At 36.7% G+C, this 20,484-nt stretch overlaps 1 protein-coding gene across 1 annotated transcript in view; it reads right to left on the reverse strand.

The window, feature by feature from the left end:
• Positions 1-10,814: 10,814 nt before the first annotated feature.
• Positions 10,815-20,484, reverse strand: part of dock5 (dedicator of cytokinesis 5) — a 48,115-nt gene continuing 38,445 nt past the window's right edge. Inside the window, exons 40-51 of the mRNA XM_042487931.1 lie at positions 20,160-20,301; positions 17,835-17,916; positions 17,638-17,722; positions 17,363-17,449; positions 17,077-17,253; positions 15,088-15,171; positions 14,863-15,000; positions 14,457-14,629; positions 14,149-14,293; positions 12,569-12,728; positions 12,211-12,329; positions 10,815-12,089 (exon numbers count right to left, since the gene is read on the reverse strand). Coding sequence (XP_042343865.1) covers positions 11,988-12,089; positions 12,211-12,329; positions 12,569-12,728; positions 14,149-14,293; positions 14,457-14,629; positions 14,863-15,000; positions 15,088-15,171; positions 17,077-17,253; positions 17,363-17,449; positions 17,638-17,722; positions 17,835-17,916; positions 20,160-20,301 — 1,494 coding nt within the window. The 3' untranslated portion in view covers positions 10,815-11,987. The remainder of the gene's footprint in view (positions 12,090-12,210; positions 12,330-12,568; positions 12,729-14,148; positions 14,294-14,456; positions 14,630-14,862; positions 15,001-15,087; positions 15,172-17,076; positions 17,254-17,362; positions 17,450-17,637; positions 17,723-17,834; positions 17,917-20,159; positions 20,302-20,484) is intronic.

A 20,484-nucleotide genomic window follows, 5' to 3' on the forward strand; every position in this document is an offset into this window, starting at 1 on the left:
GTGTGGTCACACTTACACTATCACACATCTTCTCTTTTTTCTTTTTTTGCTACACATTTACCCATCCACAATTGTATGTATTTGAATATAACAGCACTTAGGATATGTGTGATTGATTTTGTTTTGCTTTATTTTTTGAATAAATGTTTTTGGAATCATATTTGCACTCTGCTTAATGTTGTGCAAAAATCAGTAAATTGGCAACTACTGCTACTACTTTACTATAAATATGTTAATTTTGTTTATACAGTAATTATAAGTTTAATTATTAACCACAGTTCCTAACTGAGAGTTAAGTGTATTTTGAGACTAATTTAATTGATTGGCTATCAATTTTCCCCTTTCTGGAATAATGCCTGAGTGCCCGGGGGGATTTAATGTAAAATAAGTTACATGATCATACCTAATACTTACTTTCAATACGTATTAATTAATTCTAATAGCAATTCTTTAGCAATTGATGACCCTTGTGTGAGGCCTAATCACAAAAAAGGTTGACCAGTGTTACGGCATAAATCTATACAATAGTATGACTTTTTAATGCCATTTTGGATGACATACTATAGTATGACTTTTTATGGTACTTTGGAGGACGAACTATAGTATGACTTTTTGGGAATATTTTGGACGACATACTATACTATGACGTTTGGGTCAGTTTTTTAACATGCTATAATGCAGTGTTTTTGGACATTTTTCCGACCTTCTATGCTAGCACGTGTCTCAACATGCTATACTTTGTGCTTTTCAAATTGCTGATTTTTGGACATGTCCTATTTTGACATATTTTGCCATACGACATAATAACGTTTTCTCTAATTTTTTCGACATGCTATATTATGATGTTTTTGGAAGGGTTTTTTGACATTCTAGGCTCTGACAAGTCTCTGCTTTTTTATTTGGTTTTCAGCTGTTTTTTTGAAAGGTCGTATTTTGACATTTTTTGCCATACTATGCTATGGTGTCTTTGATCTTTGAATGAAGTTTTCCATCATTTCTCAACATGCTATATTATGATGTTTTTGACAATTGTTTGACAATCTATACATGTGGTTTTCAGCAGTTTTGTGGAAATGTGAAATGTCCAAAATGTGAAATTTTTCGCCATACTATACTGCAGTGTCTTCGATCTTTTTTTGGACATGCTATATTATGATGCTTTTGGGCGTTTTTTTCAACATTTTTAACTGTGATGTGTCTTGACATACTATATTAAATGGTTTCCAGCTGTTTTTTTGCGTCATATATGTTTACATTTTCCAATATACTATACCATAACATTTTTGATCAATTTTTTCGATATGCTATATTAGGATGTTTTTGGATGTATTTTAAGAGATTCTATACTATGATGTTTTCAGTCATTTTTTCAACATGCTATACTATGATGTGTCACGGAATGCTGTTTTATGTGGTTTTCAGGTGAAAAGACCCAAAACATTATTATTTAGCATTTTTAAAAAATGGCCAAAAACCACATGCTATAGTATAACAAAAATGTCAGATTTTCACATGTTTTAAAAATGCCTAAAAAGGACATATTATAGCTTGTTGAGTCACGTCATATAATACAATGTAAAAAAAAAAAAAAGAGCAAAAAACGGCACAAAACATCATAATTTAGCATGTTGAAAAAATGGCCGAAAATTGCATACTATAGTATGTCAAAAAAGTCAACTTTTGACATTTCCCAAAAATGGGTATGAATGACAAATCATAGCTTGTATACATGCATCATGGAAAACAAAGCTGAAACAAAGGCCAAAAAAGACCCAAAACGTCATAATTTATCATGCTGAAAAAATGGCCAAAAAATGCATACAATAGTTTGGCAAAATTGTCAAATTTTGACATTTACCAAAAATGGCTGAAAATGACATATTATAGATTGTAAAAACGGGTCATAGTATACAAAATTGTAACAAATGCCAAGAATTGCCAAAAACGTCCCAATTTCGATTGTTGAAAAAATGGACAAAAATCGCATACTATAGTATGGCAAAAAATGTCAAATTTTGACATGTCCCAAAAATGGTTAAAAATGACATATTTTAGCTTGTAGAGACGCACCGTAGCATACAAAGTGGAAACAAAGGCCAAAAAAGGCCTAAAACAAAATAATTTAGCATGTTGAAAAAATGGCCAAAAATCGCATACTATAGTATGGCACAAATGTCAAATTTTGACATGTCCCAAAAATGGTTAAAAATGATATATTTATCTTTTAGAGACCCATTTTAGCATACAAAGTGGAACCAATGCCAAAAAAGTCCAAAATCATAATATTTTAGCATGTTGAAGAAATGGCCAAAAATCGCATAGTATGGCAAAAATATCAAAGTTTGACATGTCCCAAAAATGGCTAAAGATAACATATAATAGCTTGTAAAGATGCGCCATACTAAACAAAGTGGAAACAACGGCCAAAAACATCGTAATTTAGCATGTTGAAGACATGGCCAAAAATCGCATACTATAGTAAGGCAAAAATGTAAAATTTTGACATGTCCCAAAAATGGTTAAAAACGACATATTATAGCTTGCAGAGATGCGTACTACCATACAAAGTGGAAACATACGCCAAAAAAGTCCGAAAACACCATAATTTGGCAATTCGAAAGGATGACCAAAAATCCAAGACTATAGTATGGCAAAAATGTCAAAATTTAACATGTCCAAAAAAAAGCTCAAAATACCTTGAAACAGCTTATTATAGCCTGCTAAGACATGCCGTAGTATAGGAGGTTGGGAAAAAAGGTCGAAAACACCATAATTTGGCACGTTGAAAAAGTGACCAAAAATCCAAGACTATAGTAAGACAAAAAGGTCAAAATTTGACATGTCCCAAAAACAGCTCAAAATTGCTTGAAACAGCTTATTATAGACTGTTAAGACATGCCGAAGTATAGAAAATTACAAAAATGGTCGACAACACCATAATTTGGCACGTTGAAAAAACGACCAAAAATCCAAAAATGTCAAAATTTCACATGACCCAAAAACAGCTCAAAATTGCTTCAAACATCTTATATTTCCTGCCAAGACACGCCATAGCATAGAAAGTTGCAAAAATGGCTGAAAACACCGTGATGTGGCATGTTGAAAAAATGACCAAAAATCCAAGACTATAGTAAGGCAAAAAGGTCAAAATTTGACATGTCCCAAAAACAGCTTAAAATACCTGGAAAAAGCTTATTAAAGCCTGCTAAGACACACCATAGCATAAGAAGTTGCGAATAAAAGGTCGAAAACACCATAATTTGGCATGTTGAAAAAATGACCAAAAATCCAAGACTATAGTAAGGCAAAAATGTCAAAATTTGAAATGTCCCAAAAACAGCTCAAAATAGCTTGAAACAGTTTATTATAGCCTGCTAAGACATGCCGTAGTATAGGAAATTACAAAAATGGCCGAACACACCATAATTTGGCACGTCGAAAAAGTGACCAAAAATCCAAGACTATAGTAAGGCAAAAAGGTCAAAATTTGACATGTCCCAAAAACAGCTCAAAACTGCTTCAAACAACTTATAATATCCTTACAAGACACGCCATAGCATGGAAAGTTGCAAAAAAAGACAAAAACACCACAATTTGGCCAGTTGAAAAAATGACCAAAAATCCAAGACTATAGTAAGGCAAAAGGTCAAAATTTGACATGTCCCAAAAACAGCTCAAAACTACTTCAAACAACTTAAAACCTCTTGCCAAGACATGCCATAGCATAGGACGTTGCAAAAAAAGACAAAAACACCATAATTTGGCCTGTTGAAAAAATGACCAAAAATCCAAGACTATAGTAAGGCAAAAATGTCAAAATTTGACATGTCCCAAAAACACCTCAAAATAACTGGAAACAGGTTATTAAAGCCTGCTAAGACACGCCATAGCATAGGAAGTTGCAAAAATAGGCAAAAATAACATAATTCGGCAGGTTGAAAAAATGACCAAAAATCCAAGACTATAGTAAGGCAAAAATGTCAAAATTTGACATGTCCCAAAAACAGCTCAAAACTGCTTCAAACAACGTATAATATCCTGCCAAGATACGCCATAGCATAGGAAGTTGCAAAAATGGCTGAAAACACCGTGATGTGGCCGGTTGAAAAAAAGACCAAAAATCCAAGACTATAGTAAGGCAAAAATGTCAAAATTTGACATGTCCCAAAAACAGCTTAAAATACCTGGAAAAAGCTTATTGAAGCCTGCTAAGACACACCATAGCATAGGAAGTTGCGAATAAAAGGTCGAAAACACCATAATTTGGCATGTTGAAAAAATGACCAAAAATCCAAGACTATAGTAAGGCAAAAATGTCAAAATTTGAAATGCAGCTCAATACTGCTTCAAACAACTTATAATATCCTGCCAAGACACACCATAGCATAGGAAGTTGCAAAAAAGTTTGAAAACACCATAATTTGGCATCGTTGAAAAAATGACCAAAAATCCAAGACTATAGTAAGTCAAAAATGTCAAAATTTGACATGTCCCAAAAACAGCTCAAAATAGTTTGAAACAGCTTATTATAGCCTGCTAAGACATGCTGTAGTATCGGAAATTACAAAAATGGCCGAAAACACCATAATTTGGCATGTTGAAAAAATGACCAAAAATCCAAGACTATAGTAAGTCAAAAATGTCAAAATTTGACATGTCCCAAAAACAGCTCAAAATAGTTTGAAACAGCTTATTATAGCCTGCTAAGACATGCTGTAGTATCGGAAATTACAAAAATGGCCGAAAACACCATAATTTGGCACGTTTAAAAAAATGACCAAAAATCCAAGACTATAGTAACGAAAAAATGTCAAAATTTGTCATGTCCCAAAAACAGCTCAAAATTACTTCAAAGAACTTATAATATCCTGCCAAGACACGCAATAGCATAGAAAGTTACAACAATACACAAAAACACCATGTTATAGCTTGTAGAGACGCGCCGTAGCATACAAAGTGGAAACAAAGGCCAAAAAAGGCCTAAAACATCATAATTGGCAATGTTGAAAAAATTGCCAAAAATCACATACTATAGTATGGCAAAAATGTCAAATTTTGACATGTCCCAAAAATGGCTAAAGATAATATATAATAGCTTCTAGAGATGCGCCAGACTAAACAAAGTGGAAACAACATCCAAAAAAGGCCTAAAACATCATAATTTAGCATGTTGAAAAAATGGCCAAAAATCGCATACTATAGTATGGCAAAAATGTCAAATTTTAACATGTCCCAAAAATGATTAAAAATGACATATTTTAGCTTTTAGAGATGCGTTTTAGCATACAAAGTGGAAACATACGCCAAAAAAGTCCAAAAACATCATAATTTAGCATGTTGAAAAAATGGCCAAAAATCGCATAGTATAGTATGGCAAAAATGTCAAATTTTGCCATGTCCCAAAAATGGTTAAAAAAGACATATTATAGCTTGTAGAGACGCGCCGTAACATACAAAGTGGAAACAAATGCCATAAAAGGCCTAAAATATCATAATTTATCATGTTGAAAAAATCACCAAAAATCACATACTATAGTATGGCAAAAATGTCAAATTTTTACATGTCCCAAAAATGGTTAAAAACGACATATTATAGCTTGTAGAGACGCGCCATAGCATACAAAGTGGAAATAAAGGCCAAAAAAAGCCTAAAACATCATAATTTAGGATGTCGAAAAAATTGCCAAAAATCGCATACTATACTATGGCAAAAATGTCAAATTTTGACATGTCCCAAAAATGGCTAAAGATAACATATAATAGCTTCTAGAGATGCGCCATACTAAACAAAATGGTAACAAAGACCAAAAAAGGCCTAAAACATCATAATTTAGCATGTTGAAAAAATCGCCAAAAATCGCATACTATAGTATGGCAAAAATGTCAAATTTTGACATGTCCCAAAAATGGCTAAAGATAACATATAATAGCTTCTAGAGATGCGCCATACTAAACAAAATGGTAACAAAGACCAAAAAAGGCCTAAAACATCATAATTTAGCATGTTGAAAAAATTGCCAAAAATCGCATACTATAGTACGGCAAAAATGTCAAATTTTGACATGTCCCAAAAATGGTTAAAAACGACTTATTATAGCTTGTAGAGACGCACCATAGCATACAAAGTGGAAACAAAGGCCAAAAAAGGCCCAAAACGTCATTATTTAGCATGTTGAAAAAATGGCCAAAAATCGCATACTATAGTATGGCAAAAATGTCAAATTTTGATGTGTCAAAAATGGTTAAAAACGACATAATACTGCTTTTAGAGACGCACCGTAGCATACAAAGTGGAAACAAAGGCCAGAAAAGGCCAAAAACGTCATAATTTAGCATGTTGAAAAAATGGCCAAAAATCGCATACTATCGTATGGCAAAAATATCAAATTTTGACATGTCTCACAAATGGTTACAAATTACATATTATGGCTTGTATGGATGCGTCATAGTATGCAAAGTGGAAAGAACAGCAAAAAAAAGGCCCAAAACATCATAATTTAGCATGTTGGAACAATGGGAAAAAATGGACATGGCATAAATTTCAAAATTTGACATGTCCCACAAATGGCTAAAAATGACATATTATAGCTTGTAGAGACACGTCATAGCATACAAAGTGGAAACAAAGGCCAAAAAAGGCCAAAAACATCATAATGAAGCATGTTGAAAAAGTGGTAAAAAATCGCATCATATGGCAAAAGTGTCATAAGTTTGACATGTCCAAACAATGGCTAAAAACCACTTATTTTAGCTTGTCAGGATGTGCCATTTTGAGTAGTAGTATGGCCTTTTCGTTCTTTTTTTCCAACATGCCATATCATGTTGTTTTTGGACGTTTTTTCAACAGTCTGTATTATGATGTGGCTCAACATGCTATTTTATGTAGTTTTCAGCTGTTTATTTGACATGTCATATTTTGAGACAAAGCACTACTCATAGTATGGTGTTTAATATATCATGCTATATCATGATATATTGGCCATTATTGTCAACGTTCTATGCTGTGACATGCAGTCATGCATAGCTCCTAAATTATATACAAATTATATTATAAAAACTTTAAATCTACTCTCATAAACTTAATTTCATACTCAGCATTCAACATTAACATTTACTCATTTCAGTTAAGTGATGCTTAATCAAAATTGTCATGCATTAAGAACTGTATGATGGCAAAATAAATCATTTGCCATGAATTTAGTCATAGATTCTTAACATTTGAAATGTTTGAAATTAGTTCTTCAAATGTTTGAAATTTAAAAGTGTTTTTCAGTTACAATGTTTTTTAATAAATCAGACCCTGATGGCACAGTGCTGTGTATTTTTCTCACAATCAAAAGATATTTTAAAGGGGGTTCATTACAGAAAAAAATTTGAGAGCCACTGTACTACAGTATGACTTTTAATCATATTTTGGACAACATGACTTTTTTATTGTATTTTGGACATCCTTAAGTTTGACTTTTTATGATATTTTGGATGATATGCTAGTATTACTTTTTTACGCCATTTTGGACGACACAGTATTATGACTTTTAATCATATTTTGCACGACATACTACAGTATGGCTTTTTTATCATATTTTGGAAGACATACTAAAGTATGATTTTCTTTAGCTATTTTTTACCTTTTTCTATTGTATGACTTTTTGTGCTAATTTCGGACCACATACTGTGGTATGACGTTTTGGGGATATTTTTGTCTACAAAGTATATTATGACTTTTTTTTTACGGTTTCACGACATACGATAGTATGACTTTCTTTTCGCTATCTTGAACAACATACTGTATTGTGGCATTTTATGCTATTTTGAACAACATACCATAGTATGTGTATTGTGAGATGCACTAACAACAAAACACGTGAAAACAACCACAAACAGTTAACAGAGACCAACAACAACACATAGATTTAAACTAAAGACAGCAAAACAAAACATTGCTTAACAAAACAGGGATACAGAACAGACTTGTATCGGTATAGGAAATGTGGTGAAAACAAAATAAAACAAACAAACAAAAAAATTACAGAGATATAACAAAAACATGTATGTAGATGGATGAGTATGTGAGTTTGTGAGTGTGTGTATGTGTGTGTGTGTGTGTGTGTGTGATAGAGAGAGAGAGATCAGGGTGATGAGTGTTTGATGAGTTTTTGTAGGGGGAGAATGAGGATTTTAAAAACATAAATTAAAAATTTAAAAAAATTAATAATACAATTTTTAAAAAACAACAACATACTAATGTATCTTTTGGACAACATACAATCATACTATCAACGACATACTATCCTATGAATTTTTTGGGCTAGTATGGATGACATACTATGGTATGACACACAAGGGGACAGGGGTCCGAGCGGCGAGCCTTTTGTTTTTGCTCATGAAATTCTTCCTTTCTTCTTCTTATTATTCTTCTCTGCTGAAAGTGTATCTGCAGAGCAATACCTTCAGACAAAACTCATAAGTGGCAGACTGGCTGCAAATTGCGACCACCACTCAGGCACAAAAAACTTACATCCGATGACCTCAAGGTTGCATTGTGACAATCAACATTACTTTTTTGCAGATAATCTTAAGAACACCTCAGTCAATTCATCCTGTCAAAACCTACTCTGAAAAACTATCATCAGATGATTTGTTCATTGGTTGAGTGGTAAGGTGGTTGTCTCATTCATTTAAAAGGTTGGGAGTTTAATTCCTGCTTGAGCCATTCTGCAGGTGGTTTGAATCTTTGCCTCTTCCAGAACAATTTTTGACACTTTTCACATAGTAGCATGATTTATGTATACATATGTACATAGTATGCATTGCAGATCTTGAACAGAATAAAAACTGAACACAAATATCATTATGTGAAGCACGTCATGTTTGTGAAAGTAGATGAATATACATCAAAAGAGCACTGGCATATAGTGATGACCAAAAGGAAGAAGAACATCATGAGTTAAGCTTCTTGTCAATTAAAAAGTAACATGCTTTCAAATGCTTGCAATCTGCTCAGACACCGATAAATGCTGCCTGCGGCTTTAATTGTGTGTGAAATGCATAAATTACCAGTTCCATGCCAGTTTGTTAGATGGAAGCTCAAAAGGGTAATTTTTCGTGCTATCAGCAGCGTCCAAATGACTGTTTGTGCGAGCGCAGTTTCCAGTGAGAGCAAGGAGAGTAATCTGTATTCACCGTGTAAACAGGATTGTGGTCAAGAGATGAGAAAGATGCCTTTCTGAAATAATAAATGTCACCAAAAACTAGGGATATGCTGCTCTTTTAATAAGTCTTTATTTTTGTTCAGTCAACATCAGCTTGTTTATAAAAAAGGATCATTGTATATCTCTTGAGGCGTTGTTTGTATAAAATTTCTTTGTTGCTTGGAAATGTGTACTGTACAAAAAGTGAATCCCTTGTAGAACAATTTAAAATCTAAAAAAAAAAAAAAAACATTTGAAACTACAATACTGACAACTTAATTATCAATGAAATTTGATCATTTTATAAAACAGCTTGCATGCATAGATTTAGCACTCTGAAGACACATTATATTGCTTCTTTGAAAAAAAGATTCAATCAGCGCACAGTTAAAGCAGTCTGTTGAAATTTGACTGAATTTATGCAGCGTAAAAAAAAACAAAAAACGTGTACACACTGTGTGTGCAAAATGATGGGAATATTGAAACTCAATGAAAAGCAATAATTTAAGTTACAAAAATGAAATGATAAAAAAAAAGCATCTGCCAAGACCTGAAATATATAACTAAAGTGACCTTCAAAGGCACTTATGTTTGTACCATACAGCGTTTAGGGTTCTTTATGGGACCAGTTTGACATGTTACCAGCACGCTTTTTACTTTCTTGAAGAGAGTTAAATGAGAAGATGAAGGACATTCTTATGTCTGTCCTGTAAAGACGTAGCCGGAGCTAGCCACCAGTTAGCTTAGCTTAGAGTAAAGACTGGAGACAAGCATGGATGTATCAAGAGCACTGGATACAGCATTGGACGCAGGGCCCTGTTCATTCACTGTAAAAGTTTCTCAGTGGCGCATGAAGCTCAAAAATATGGATTCCTGGGCATAAAATACCCACATTTTCCGCATCGTTGGGCACTACAAGCACTACAGACTTTTCGCAGAATGAGCAGCTAGCATCGGTTAGCTCTCCGCTAAGTTGAACGGGGACAAAATAATTTAAATGTGCGGCACTTCTGGACTTTCAAATCCCAAAGTGAAATGAGTCATTTTACAGGGTGTGCTGCTAAAAGAATGTCCAATTGCAGACATCTATTTCACAACGTTAGCCTGTGTGAAACTCTTTGCACCCCATGGCATCATGTGGTGGACCAGGAAGCTGTAATTCCACCAAGTATATTAATTGGCTTCAAAGCCCAGCACTGTTTCCTGGAACTTGGACCAAGAGGCAGCCTACAAGAAAAAATGAAGAAAATGCAGAAGTGTCAAAAACTGCTATTCACTAAATTGCCACTTGAGACTGGCTTCAAAACAGAGTAAATCCCCACAGACACCTATGTATGTTAGACTCTAAAACAGAAATTAACATGTTTACAGCCTGGTATGAAAATGGTTTTGGTCTCTATATTTCAATGGTAATGACAACTGTATGCAAGGGTGTGCATTTTCATATAAAACACCCGTTTACATTGTGTTAAGGCCCTCGGTAGCTTCGTCCATTGTTTATAGTCTATGACTGGGACACAAGGGGGAACAGCTAGCCAAGCTCTGCGTGAAGGTAAAAAAAATTTGCATACATCCACCTAAAGCTCATTTTTCAACACGTTAAATCTCACTTGTTTACAAAAAAAACAAAGCATCAGCAGATTAATGGAAGGTTTAAGTGCTGGAGTACTTTTTTATTGTGGAGCAGGGATTTCCTGATATTTTCTCTTGTTGCCTGGCAATTGCACATTAACCCTTGCAAAACTACAAATGTAATTTAAATATGATACAAATCAGATAAAATGTGTTAATGAGCTTTAGAGGTGCTTGTGGGACGATTTTGTTACTTTTGCAGGCTAGTTGTTTCCCCCTGTTCCCAGTTTTTATGCAAGCCTAAGTTAACTGGCTATCAGCTCCAGCTCCGTATTCATCATAGAGATGTGAGAAAAGCGTCGATATTCACAACTTAATATCAGCAAGACAGCGTAATCTGCAAAATGTCAAACTATCCCTTTAACGAAAAAAGTACTTCCACTTAACATCATCATTAGCGGGATGCAGTTTGAAAGCATCAGTTACAGTTTTCAGTTCATCATAAACATCAAAACAACACATTCATTAATGCCATCCAGTGTCTCTAAAACATTGGGGAAATGGGTTTGATCATAACATTACTGAACACCCTTATCGGACACAAAACAACTACATTTCAAACTGTTACATTCTGTACATTTTATTCCCTGCTCTTGATCAAGTTCGACATGTATCTAACACAGCTTTTCCAGCTCATATAGAACGCTGGCTAACAGCAAATGAGGGGGGAAGAAATCATCCAGTGTCACTCCAGCACATATAAGCTAAATATTACAATGCAGCATTGGTCATTCCTTTTCCCTGCGAGTGATAAAGTCTGTACAACATACTAAATTTTCTTAAAAAAAAAACAAAAAAAAACTAATCACTGTTTCATTAAAAATCACACTGAATCAAAGGCTGCAGTGACCTCATGTACCCAAAGTCATATATCCATTTCTGCGCAGTAGTACCCTCTTACGACAATAACCCCACATTCCTCCTCGCGGCTTAAAAACAAAACATCGGCTAAAACTCGAGATCAAAGGGACTGCTTGGAATTATTAGTGACTTGCATCAGAAAGAATTTGCTTCGGCTAAAAAATCTTCCACACACGCCACGAAGATGGTCCTGCATCTGTACCCTACTGCGGCTTCTCCACAATGCTATGGATGAAACTGCTCTTTCATCACAGCCAAATCAGAGTATTAGTAGAACTTTAAAGCCTGTGCGTAGGTGTAGCCCTAGTGGGGGGTGTGCTCATATGTGGGGAACATAGACTTCCGCGTCTTCGGAGGAGGCGGGGGAGGCTTGCTCTCAATTTTCATTGGCAGCGGAGGAGTGAACTGTGGGGAGAGCGGGTTCACGTTAGGACTTTAAATAAAAATAAAAACAGAATATTTTAACGTTTACACGTCATTAAATATGCATTAGTGAGGGGGTGCTATTTTCTCCAAGCAGATGTACCTCTGAAGAGAACCCGAGGTTGTCAATCTCGTGCGGGTGTTTCTTTGGAGGCATGGGTGGGGGGGTCCCTGGGGTGTCAATGCTATTGACATCATTGTCACTGAGAAGCGACGAAAAACCTACCACAGGAGAGAAGAAATAAAAGCACTTCAGACCACATTTGTCTGTGTGTGTGTGTGTGTGTGTGTGTGTGTGTGTGTGTGTGTGTGACCTGATTAGGGCTATAGACCAGAATGTGCTTACACAAGGTTAGCAGGCATGGTATTCTTCCTTTTTCTGTGTGCAAGGCATATTTTTTTAAAAAGAATATAAAATGATGGCATGCAGTGCAGTGTTTGTCAGAGCTGTAGTTACATACTGGAGCTGCGTGGTGTGCGAGGTGTGTGTGGAGAGGCAGGTAGTGGGCTGAGAGGGTTCGACAGGCTGAGCTGGGATGAAACACCCTGGAACAGGGAGAGGGTAAGCCGCCGGTCCCCTAATTGTAAACTCTTGGGTCTCTGCTGCTTCTCTGGAGGAGTCTGGAATAAACAGCAGAAAACAAAGACATAGGCTTCCATGTAAAGCAGCCAAGCATAATGGAGCAACTCCCAATCCACAGCTGAGTAACACAAACTCAATATTAGGATGATATGGTTTTGTAAACAGCTTATATAATCACCTGAGCGGAGGTGTGATGTCACAGAAATGAAAATGGCATTACATTTATACCAAGATAGCACCTGAATTTGGGATGCAGGGATTCATCGGCTGAACAACAGTATCGGCTGATATCTACCTTATACTGGCCTATCAGCAAATAAGATGACAATGACAGATGGCAGAGGCTGATGTTTTTCTGTTTTGTCATGTCAGTGTTGTGCAGGCTAAAAAGCAGGACTCAAGACTAATGGCCACAAACTTAAATCAATGAGCAGATACGAGAGGAATACAATGTGTGTACTCTGTGATCTCACTCTTGTGTGATGAGATGGCTAGTAGCAGCCGGCATCCGGTCGCCTCAGGGAAAAGAGAAAAGGTGTTTGGGACGAACAGAGATCTTCCCCAAGACGCCTTAGGTACGATAGTGAAGTGCAGTGTTTTTTTATATTCAGTCATCACCCATAACACAATAAGTACAAACAATACAAACTGTATAAACAAAATCAACTGTCTATGAATAAAGTGACTGTAAAGGCTCAGGCAGAAGCAAAAGCATATATATGCCTACCCTTTGTTCTTTTCAATTTAAAATACCATTTCAAGAATAAAAAGTAATCATTTAGACTTGTTACCCTCAAAAATAATGTTGTAAACAATTCTTTTGAAAACCAAAAATATTACACATTTTGTCTTTTTTTTTTTTTTTTTTTGCTTTTTGTGCAGTGAACTTATAAATAGCTTTTAAATTGCATTTGCTATATTGTACTAATAAGAAAAACAGCCTTTGTGCACATTCTGCAAAAGAAGCAGTTAACTCACTATCTCACTAACTCACTATCGCAAAGGACGCACCAGGTTCTTTTCCCTGATAATGCTACGTGGTAAAGAGCGAATTCATATGAATATGTTCAATGTAACCTTTTAAAATGTAGATTTTAGTGAAACACTTGAATAGAGTTTTTTTTATAAGGAGAAACATTTTTATGTTTCACAGTTATATAAAACTGATGGGTGACATTCTATCTTGTAAAAACACTTTAGAAGCATTTATCTAAAAAGAAAAAGTAAAAATTAAAGGTTTTATTTGAAAGAAGGTTATGTAAAAGGTTGTTTCATAAATGTGTGTAATTGAATTTGTGCTCAAGATAGTGTTATGAAAAACTGACTGACTTTAAAACAGTTGAGTTATTTATTCATAATTTATATTTCTTTCTTTAAAATAAATACTCATGTTTACATAAATATATCAGCCCAGAATTTCAAACTCCCTGCATCCCTAACCCTCTCATGAGGCCTTACCTCATCTGCATCAGATGGCCTCTCCAGTAGGACCTGGGATTTGCTCACGCTCCATTCCTTCCTGTTCTTTCTAGCAATCCTGTTGTCTTCTTCCGAGCGGGACAAAACCGAAGTCCTGCGATCGCTGGGACGGCACAACAAGGAACTGCTTGTGAATAACCAGGGGCAAAGAAAGGGAGACATTTTTATTTGAGAAAAAGAGAAAAAAGAGAAAGCAGTCTCTGAAGTGATGGCAACACATTGTCAGACAAAACCAGATGGGGGAAAAAGGTAGACAAAGGAAGCAGGGAGAGGATGCAGGGACTGACTCTTGGGAGGAAATGCAGGAGGGTCCATCTGAGGATGCGGAGCCGCTGGAGAGGCCTGAGGAGGCGTTGGAGAGGGTTGAGACAGTAGACATGCGACGCAGGGTGGAGGACAGGATGTAGGGCATCACTACCGAGCCCACGCGGCTCTTCTTCCTCTCAGTGAGAGAGCAGGGCTGGGACACACAAATGGGATTAAGCATCATCGGGGGAATCTTGGCAGGGGAGGAGCACAATGACAGGCAAAACTCGGGTCGGCGATGGACTGGCTAAAGGAAGATTTATGGTCCTGTGCAAATATAACGTACACTCTGCTTTGAATGAGAAGCGTTTGATAGGAAGGCAAGAGGGCCAATAGCTTAAGTTGGCACCCTCTTACATTAAATTGAGTTTGCGGCTGGCAACACACCAAGGTTATGACGCCATAATGCTTCTCCACTTTCTCCCGAAGGTCTTGGAAGCAAGTAACCAGACGGTTGTGTAAGGGCTTCAGCTGCTCCGTCGCCTTTTCCCCGTGGATGCGAATCCCATCTGCCAAGACAGGGATCTGAAGGAGGAGACGGGCACTTAAGTATTACAAAACGTGCTCGGCTGTGAGGCCAGTGTCAGTGACAATGATGGCGGAAGGATTCACCTGCAGGGCGATGAGATGTTTAAGGACTTCAATGCGCTCATGGTCCTCTGGGTGCTCTTGGATGTAGGTGTCTGTAAAGAACGCCTACAGAGGGATGAAAATGTGATGAAAATTGGGCAGCTTAACTCTTAAAATGTAGCTGCAAGCAATAATGAACAGGTTTTCACAGCATGACAAAGAGGCCACAGCAGATCCCTTATGAATAAAACTTGGTTGCTCGAACAGGCTTGAGGCCAGCCGGAAGTCATGATGATGAAAAGGGATTCACAAATGTATATTAATGTTTACACTTGTATGATTTATCTGTTATTAGTGTAGTTTGGCAATGTTTGATGGCAGTATATTCCCTTCCAAATTAATTACTTTAGAGCCAACTGTGCACACAACATGAATAGGATTTAGTAAACAGCTCAAATCTAACAAATACAGTGCAGTGCAGAAGCAGTGAGACAGTAGCTGTGCTTACATGGACAATATTTCTTCAGTCCCATTAAAATCTGATTAGTGATTCTAAATGAATATGGACACTAAACAAAGTGATCCAATAAAATGTGCATTTATACGCCCTGAAGCAGTAAATCAGAATGCAAGTTTTTTGACTTGTGCAAAGTAGTTCTAATCTGCCAGAAATATAACAGACTGCCATCTTCATTTACAGAATCTAATTGTTTTAATACATAAAATATAGAATGAGAAGAAGTGGTTCCACTCAAAGGCTGTATATTAAGATACACAACATGACAGCTGCCCAAAAGTGAAGCCAAAACATCCCGGTTGCCCCCTGGTGTCTGGCTGCAGTACAGGTCATAAACTCCGCCCCCTCCAAGTTCACAATAATAGGACATGAACCAAACTAAAACCTACATGTCGAATACATTTTTCCCAAATATTGGTCCTATCATTTTGGGTAGTTCTTATAACGCTATAACTGTTTGTTCAGGTGATTGTTTTTCTGATAAATTTGGTTTTAATTAGTTAGCTGATACTAAAAAGCGGGGGTTTGAGGTCATGGCTGACAGCAGTTTGTGCCAATCAGCATGCTCAGATCAGTGGTGCTGCTCTCGATTGGTGAGACAAGTGTATTGCAAGGAACACAAGATCGCTACTGCACAGACTCTGACTCCAAATGATGTTACGAGCACAAGATGGCAGCTGCTGTATCTGGGAAATTTTGGCTTCATTTTGGGGGTAAGTGGAAACGCGCCCTCCATCTTTATATACAGTGTATGGTTTCGCCCATTAATGCATTTTCGTAGTTAGGAATATAAGCGTAACCCAGGTTATTTTCTGTAACACCTTATTTCAGTAGCATTTTCTCTCTATAAATTACAGATGGTCTTTACTAATGTTCCCTAAACGTCTCATCTGCAGGCTACTGCTCCAGGTAACAATAGACCATTGTTATATCTCCACACTGCACCTTGTAACAAAAGCATAACATAAAAACTGTTCTAAAACTGTTTTAAAATTTAAAAAAACTTAAAAAAAAAAAAAAAAAAGGGCACACGCATAAGAATGTGGCACTTGCAAAGCACTAAATATTTTTTGAATTTATGAACAATTCGCTGTCAAAGTCAGAAGGGATGTTAAAACAGCACAAGCACCCCCTACGTCACCCAATGTTACCCCTATGTCAGGCAAAATACCTGCAGAAAATATAGTCATGCCTAACGGAGAGAAAAAAATCAAATACAGGCATTGACATGGCTATTTGGTGCTTATATTTTGCTACTGAACGGATTATTGAGGGTTTGCACCACCCCTCTCAACCCAATTAAAAGTTCCTTCCAATCATGCCAGTCTCTTCCAGTTGCGGTAGTAAGATGAGGCATTTATATTCTGATAATTAGTGGAATATTAGCGTCCGTGTAAACGCAGCTAGTGGAACATTTTGGGGGGCTCTATACTCTTACATAGTGACTGTCTTACTTCAAATGTGCATCTGTGCACACTGATGAAAAACTGTCCAGTTAAACCAAAAAGTCAAACCTTCTCATAGTTGGAGAATCCGCCCATGACAGCAGGGTCGACAATGCCGCTGAGCATCATGGACAATGGGTTGATGGACAGTGAGCGATCGCAGGCTTGCTGCTGTACGAGGTTACTCAGCTTCTCATTGGCCATCTCCATGGTCTCTACGGCATTCTCCAAAGGACTGATCTCCTCCTGCGCATGGGGAGGATTACATGAAGAATGATGTGAATTTAAGGGATTTTTAAAGTGACAGGAAAAAAGAAACAATCAATGAAGTTTAAGCATCACGGTTGCTTCTTACCACTGAGACAGATTTGACTTCAAACCATTTGAGAATCCCCGGGAAGCGATAGGCTGTAATGTATGTTGTTCTCTCAATCCACATGGTCTGTAGGGCAGAATAAATATCAATACAATATTAAAGAGTGACATTTTTATGTCTTTATTAATCTTCAGAGTGAGGTACGCACATACACACAGGATTGTTTATGCTTCTTTTTTTTATTATTATTATTTATGGCTGTGTGCTTATACATATGAGCTCACTGCTTTGAAGGAAATTTTAAAAATGCTTACTGCAAATTCATTGTCTGGGTCCTTTTCACCTTTCCTGAAGGGCCTGGAATACTGGAACTGGTCCACTTCATTGGTTCTGTAATAGCTGCGAAAAGAACAGGGAAGGACAGCGGTGAGTTAGCTGTTTGACCAGAGAACTATAAATCCCAAGGTATTCACGAGAAGATAAATCAGCCTTTAAGTGTTCTGTTACGCACTTTAATATCTGCTCTGGAACCCCCTTGTCTTTAAACTGGTGCGGCACGGTGAGAACAGGCTTGACAGTAAAGCACTGGATGTCTGTGAAGTTCAGCTGAGGATAAGAGCAAGAATATTGTGGAGGAGCAGACAAAGCAACATTGCATTGAATCAGATTATTTTTAAATCAGTGAATGTCAAACAAGTCTACAGCCACGCTTGCAGCTCTGTGAGGCTGCACTCAGCACACAGCAGTGCTTTGAGCTTAACTGCAAACATGCCTACGTGCTCACATTAAACAGACGTTATCCATGTTCACCACTTCTGTGTGACATGCTAACACTTGCTGACAAGCAATAGACACAAAGGACAAAAAACAAAGCATCAGACACATTTAAAGGGATGATTTTATGCTCATTTTCAGGTTCGTATTTTGGATTTCTACATGAACATATGTACATGCTTTAAAGAAATTCTACAGCCAAAAACTGATCATTACTATATCAATTAATCATGCCGTGTCACCTTGTATCCATGCAGAAAAATTTGATTTTCTTGCACGCCTCTTCAGAAAAGGTTTTTTTTTTTATTTGGGGGACCATGTTTAAAAACAGCAAAACCATATGAAAACAAACGTGCAGTATAATGTCTCATTTTTCCAGTCTTATTCACGGCTCTTCTCAAACATGGATTTTTTTCTAAATCATTGCTATTTCAAGCTGAACTAAAGGTGAAACTTATCTAGTCTCTCTTGCAAGCCAGACTACAAAACTATGTTTGTTTTAATGAAAATGTATGTGTTTGCAAAGTACTGAGCATCTGAGTGGATAAATGAGACTTGGATTATACCACACGAGTTGTTTGAGAGTTTGTAAATGGATGTTTTACTGTATATAGTTTTGCTGTTGTAAAAAATGTGATCCCCATCAATTTATCAATATGTTCGCAGCCTCCCAAGGAGGCATGCGAGAAAAACAAAGTTTTCTTTACAAATTCAAGGTAACACAGCATGACTAATTGATTTGCAAATGGTCACTTTTTTGGGTAAAGTATTGCCTTTTCAAAAACCACTTTATCTTCCTCATGCAGTCTAGGCTGGAACACATGTTTTCACACTGTGTCTGAGACACTCCATTTTAGCACATCTCTTTAAGCCCCCCTCTCCAAAAAGCTCACTCTGCTCTCAGCATCTCTGCACCATCATCACAGCCGCCAGGAAAATGACTGTAATGGAGTATAGCAGCACTTTCTACTGTGAAACATCAGCAATTAAAACTTCATAACAAAAATCTTCTCAACCAGACATGTTCCAGCAGGTATCTGATCCAAAATCGGGGAGAAATCAGCAACATAAGCAACCAAGATAACATGCTTCCCTGACATTAGCATTTGGCTTCATGCAGCAGTGTAGGCTACCTAATGTAAACACCTGCAAATAACTTGCATTTGGAAAAAAAAAACAAACCATAAAGCAATCTATCACAATCAAGCGTCAAGTAGAACTAGAATTACCGTCTCATGGCTGTATGCTTCCGCAAACCCATTAAGTTGCAGTTACATTTTGCATCCATTTCTATGCAAATTTGAATATTTCACACACATCTTCCCCCTGGTGACACAGAAGTTAACCTTTGACCTTTTGGATACAACATGTCCTCACTCCATCATTATATTCTGTTAGACATTTGTGTGGATTTTTTTCAAAATTTGTATATAAATTCCTAAGTTATGGCCAAAAACATGCTTTGTGAGGTCACGGGGACCTTTGACCGCCAAATTCGATTCAGTTCATCCTTGATTCACTTAAAGTAAATGTTTTAGTATTAAAAACGATTCTTCTTGAGATATTGTGTTCAAATGAATGGGACAATTCTTGTACAATGGACAGATGAATAGCCAAAAATCAGAATTCCCTCCAGTCATGGCAATCGCCAGCACTGAGGCATAGAAAACTGGTGGAGACAGACCATTCAGAATGATAAGAAGCCTTTTTCCTCACAGGGATTACTTTTGCATACTTTTACCTCATTATTTTAAACTTTGGCCATGTAATTATATATCGAACACTGTAACATTAAATTAATATGACTAAAAAATAAGAAAAAACATAATAGGTCCTCTTTAAATATTGCCCGGATGATGTCCATATTTAGATAAGTGTTTAAAATGTATCCAACAGTGGATATTCACATGTGTATTTATTTTATTTAAATCAATCAATCAATCCATCTAATAGTTGTTGAGATATTTCGCATAAAACCATAAAACCACAAAGGTGTACCTTACTGCCTTCACAGGAGCCAAGCTGCTCACATGGCTACCTTGTAGCTTAATATAAAGGATACACTGTCCAGGGGAGTTGCTGATGTTGTCTCCAGGGGGCGCTGTGCTGGTCATCCTCACTGCATTGGGGAACTGGGATAGCAACTTTAAGCTAAAGTCTTCCAGCCACTCGTACTCTTTGCCTCGATAGATGAACATCTTGTTCTGTGGCAGAAAATTTCAAGAAATGAAACTCAATAAGAAGCTAGAGCTAAGACGGAGGTTACTTTCCATAATATATAAGAGGTGAGCTTATGCAGCTCCGTGACAGGACTGTGTTCACACTGACATTCTCTTGTGTCATCAAAAAGCCAATAACCTTTATCGACATTATTACACATTGCCCCG

The sequence above is a fragment of the Plectropomus leopardus genome, chromosome 6 (assembly GCF_008729295.1).
Source record: "Plectropomus leopardus isolate mb chromosome 6, YSFRI_Pleo_2.0, whole genome shotgun sequence".
Lineage (NCBI taxonomy): Eukaryota > Metazoa > Chordata > Actinopteri > Perciformes > Serranidae > Plectropomus > Plectropomus leopardus.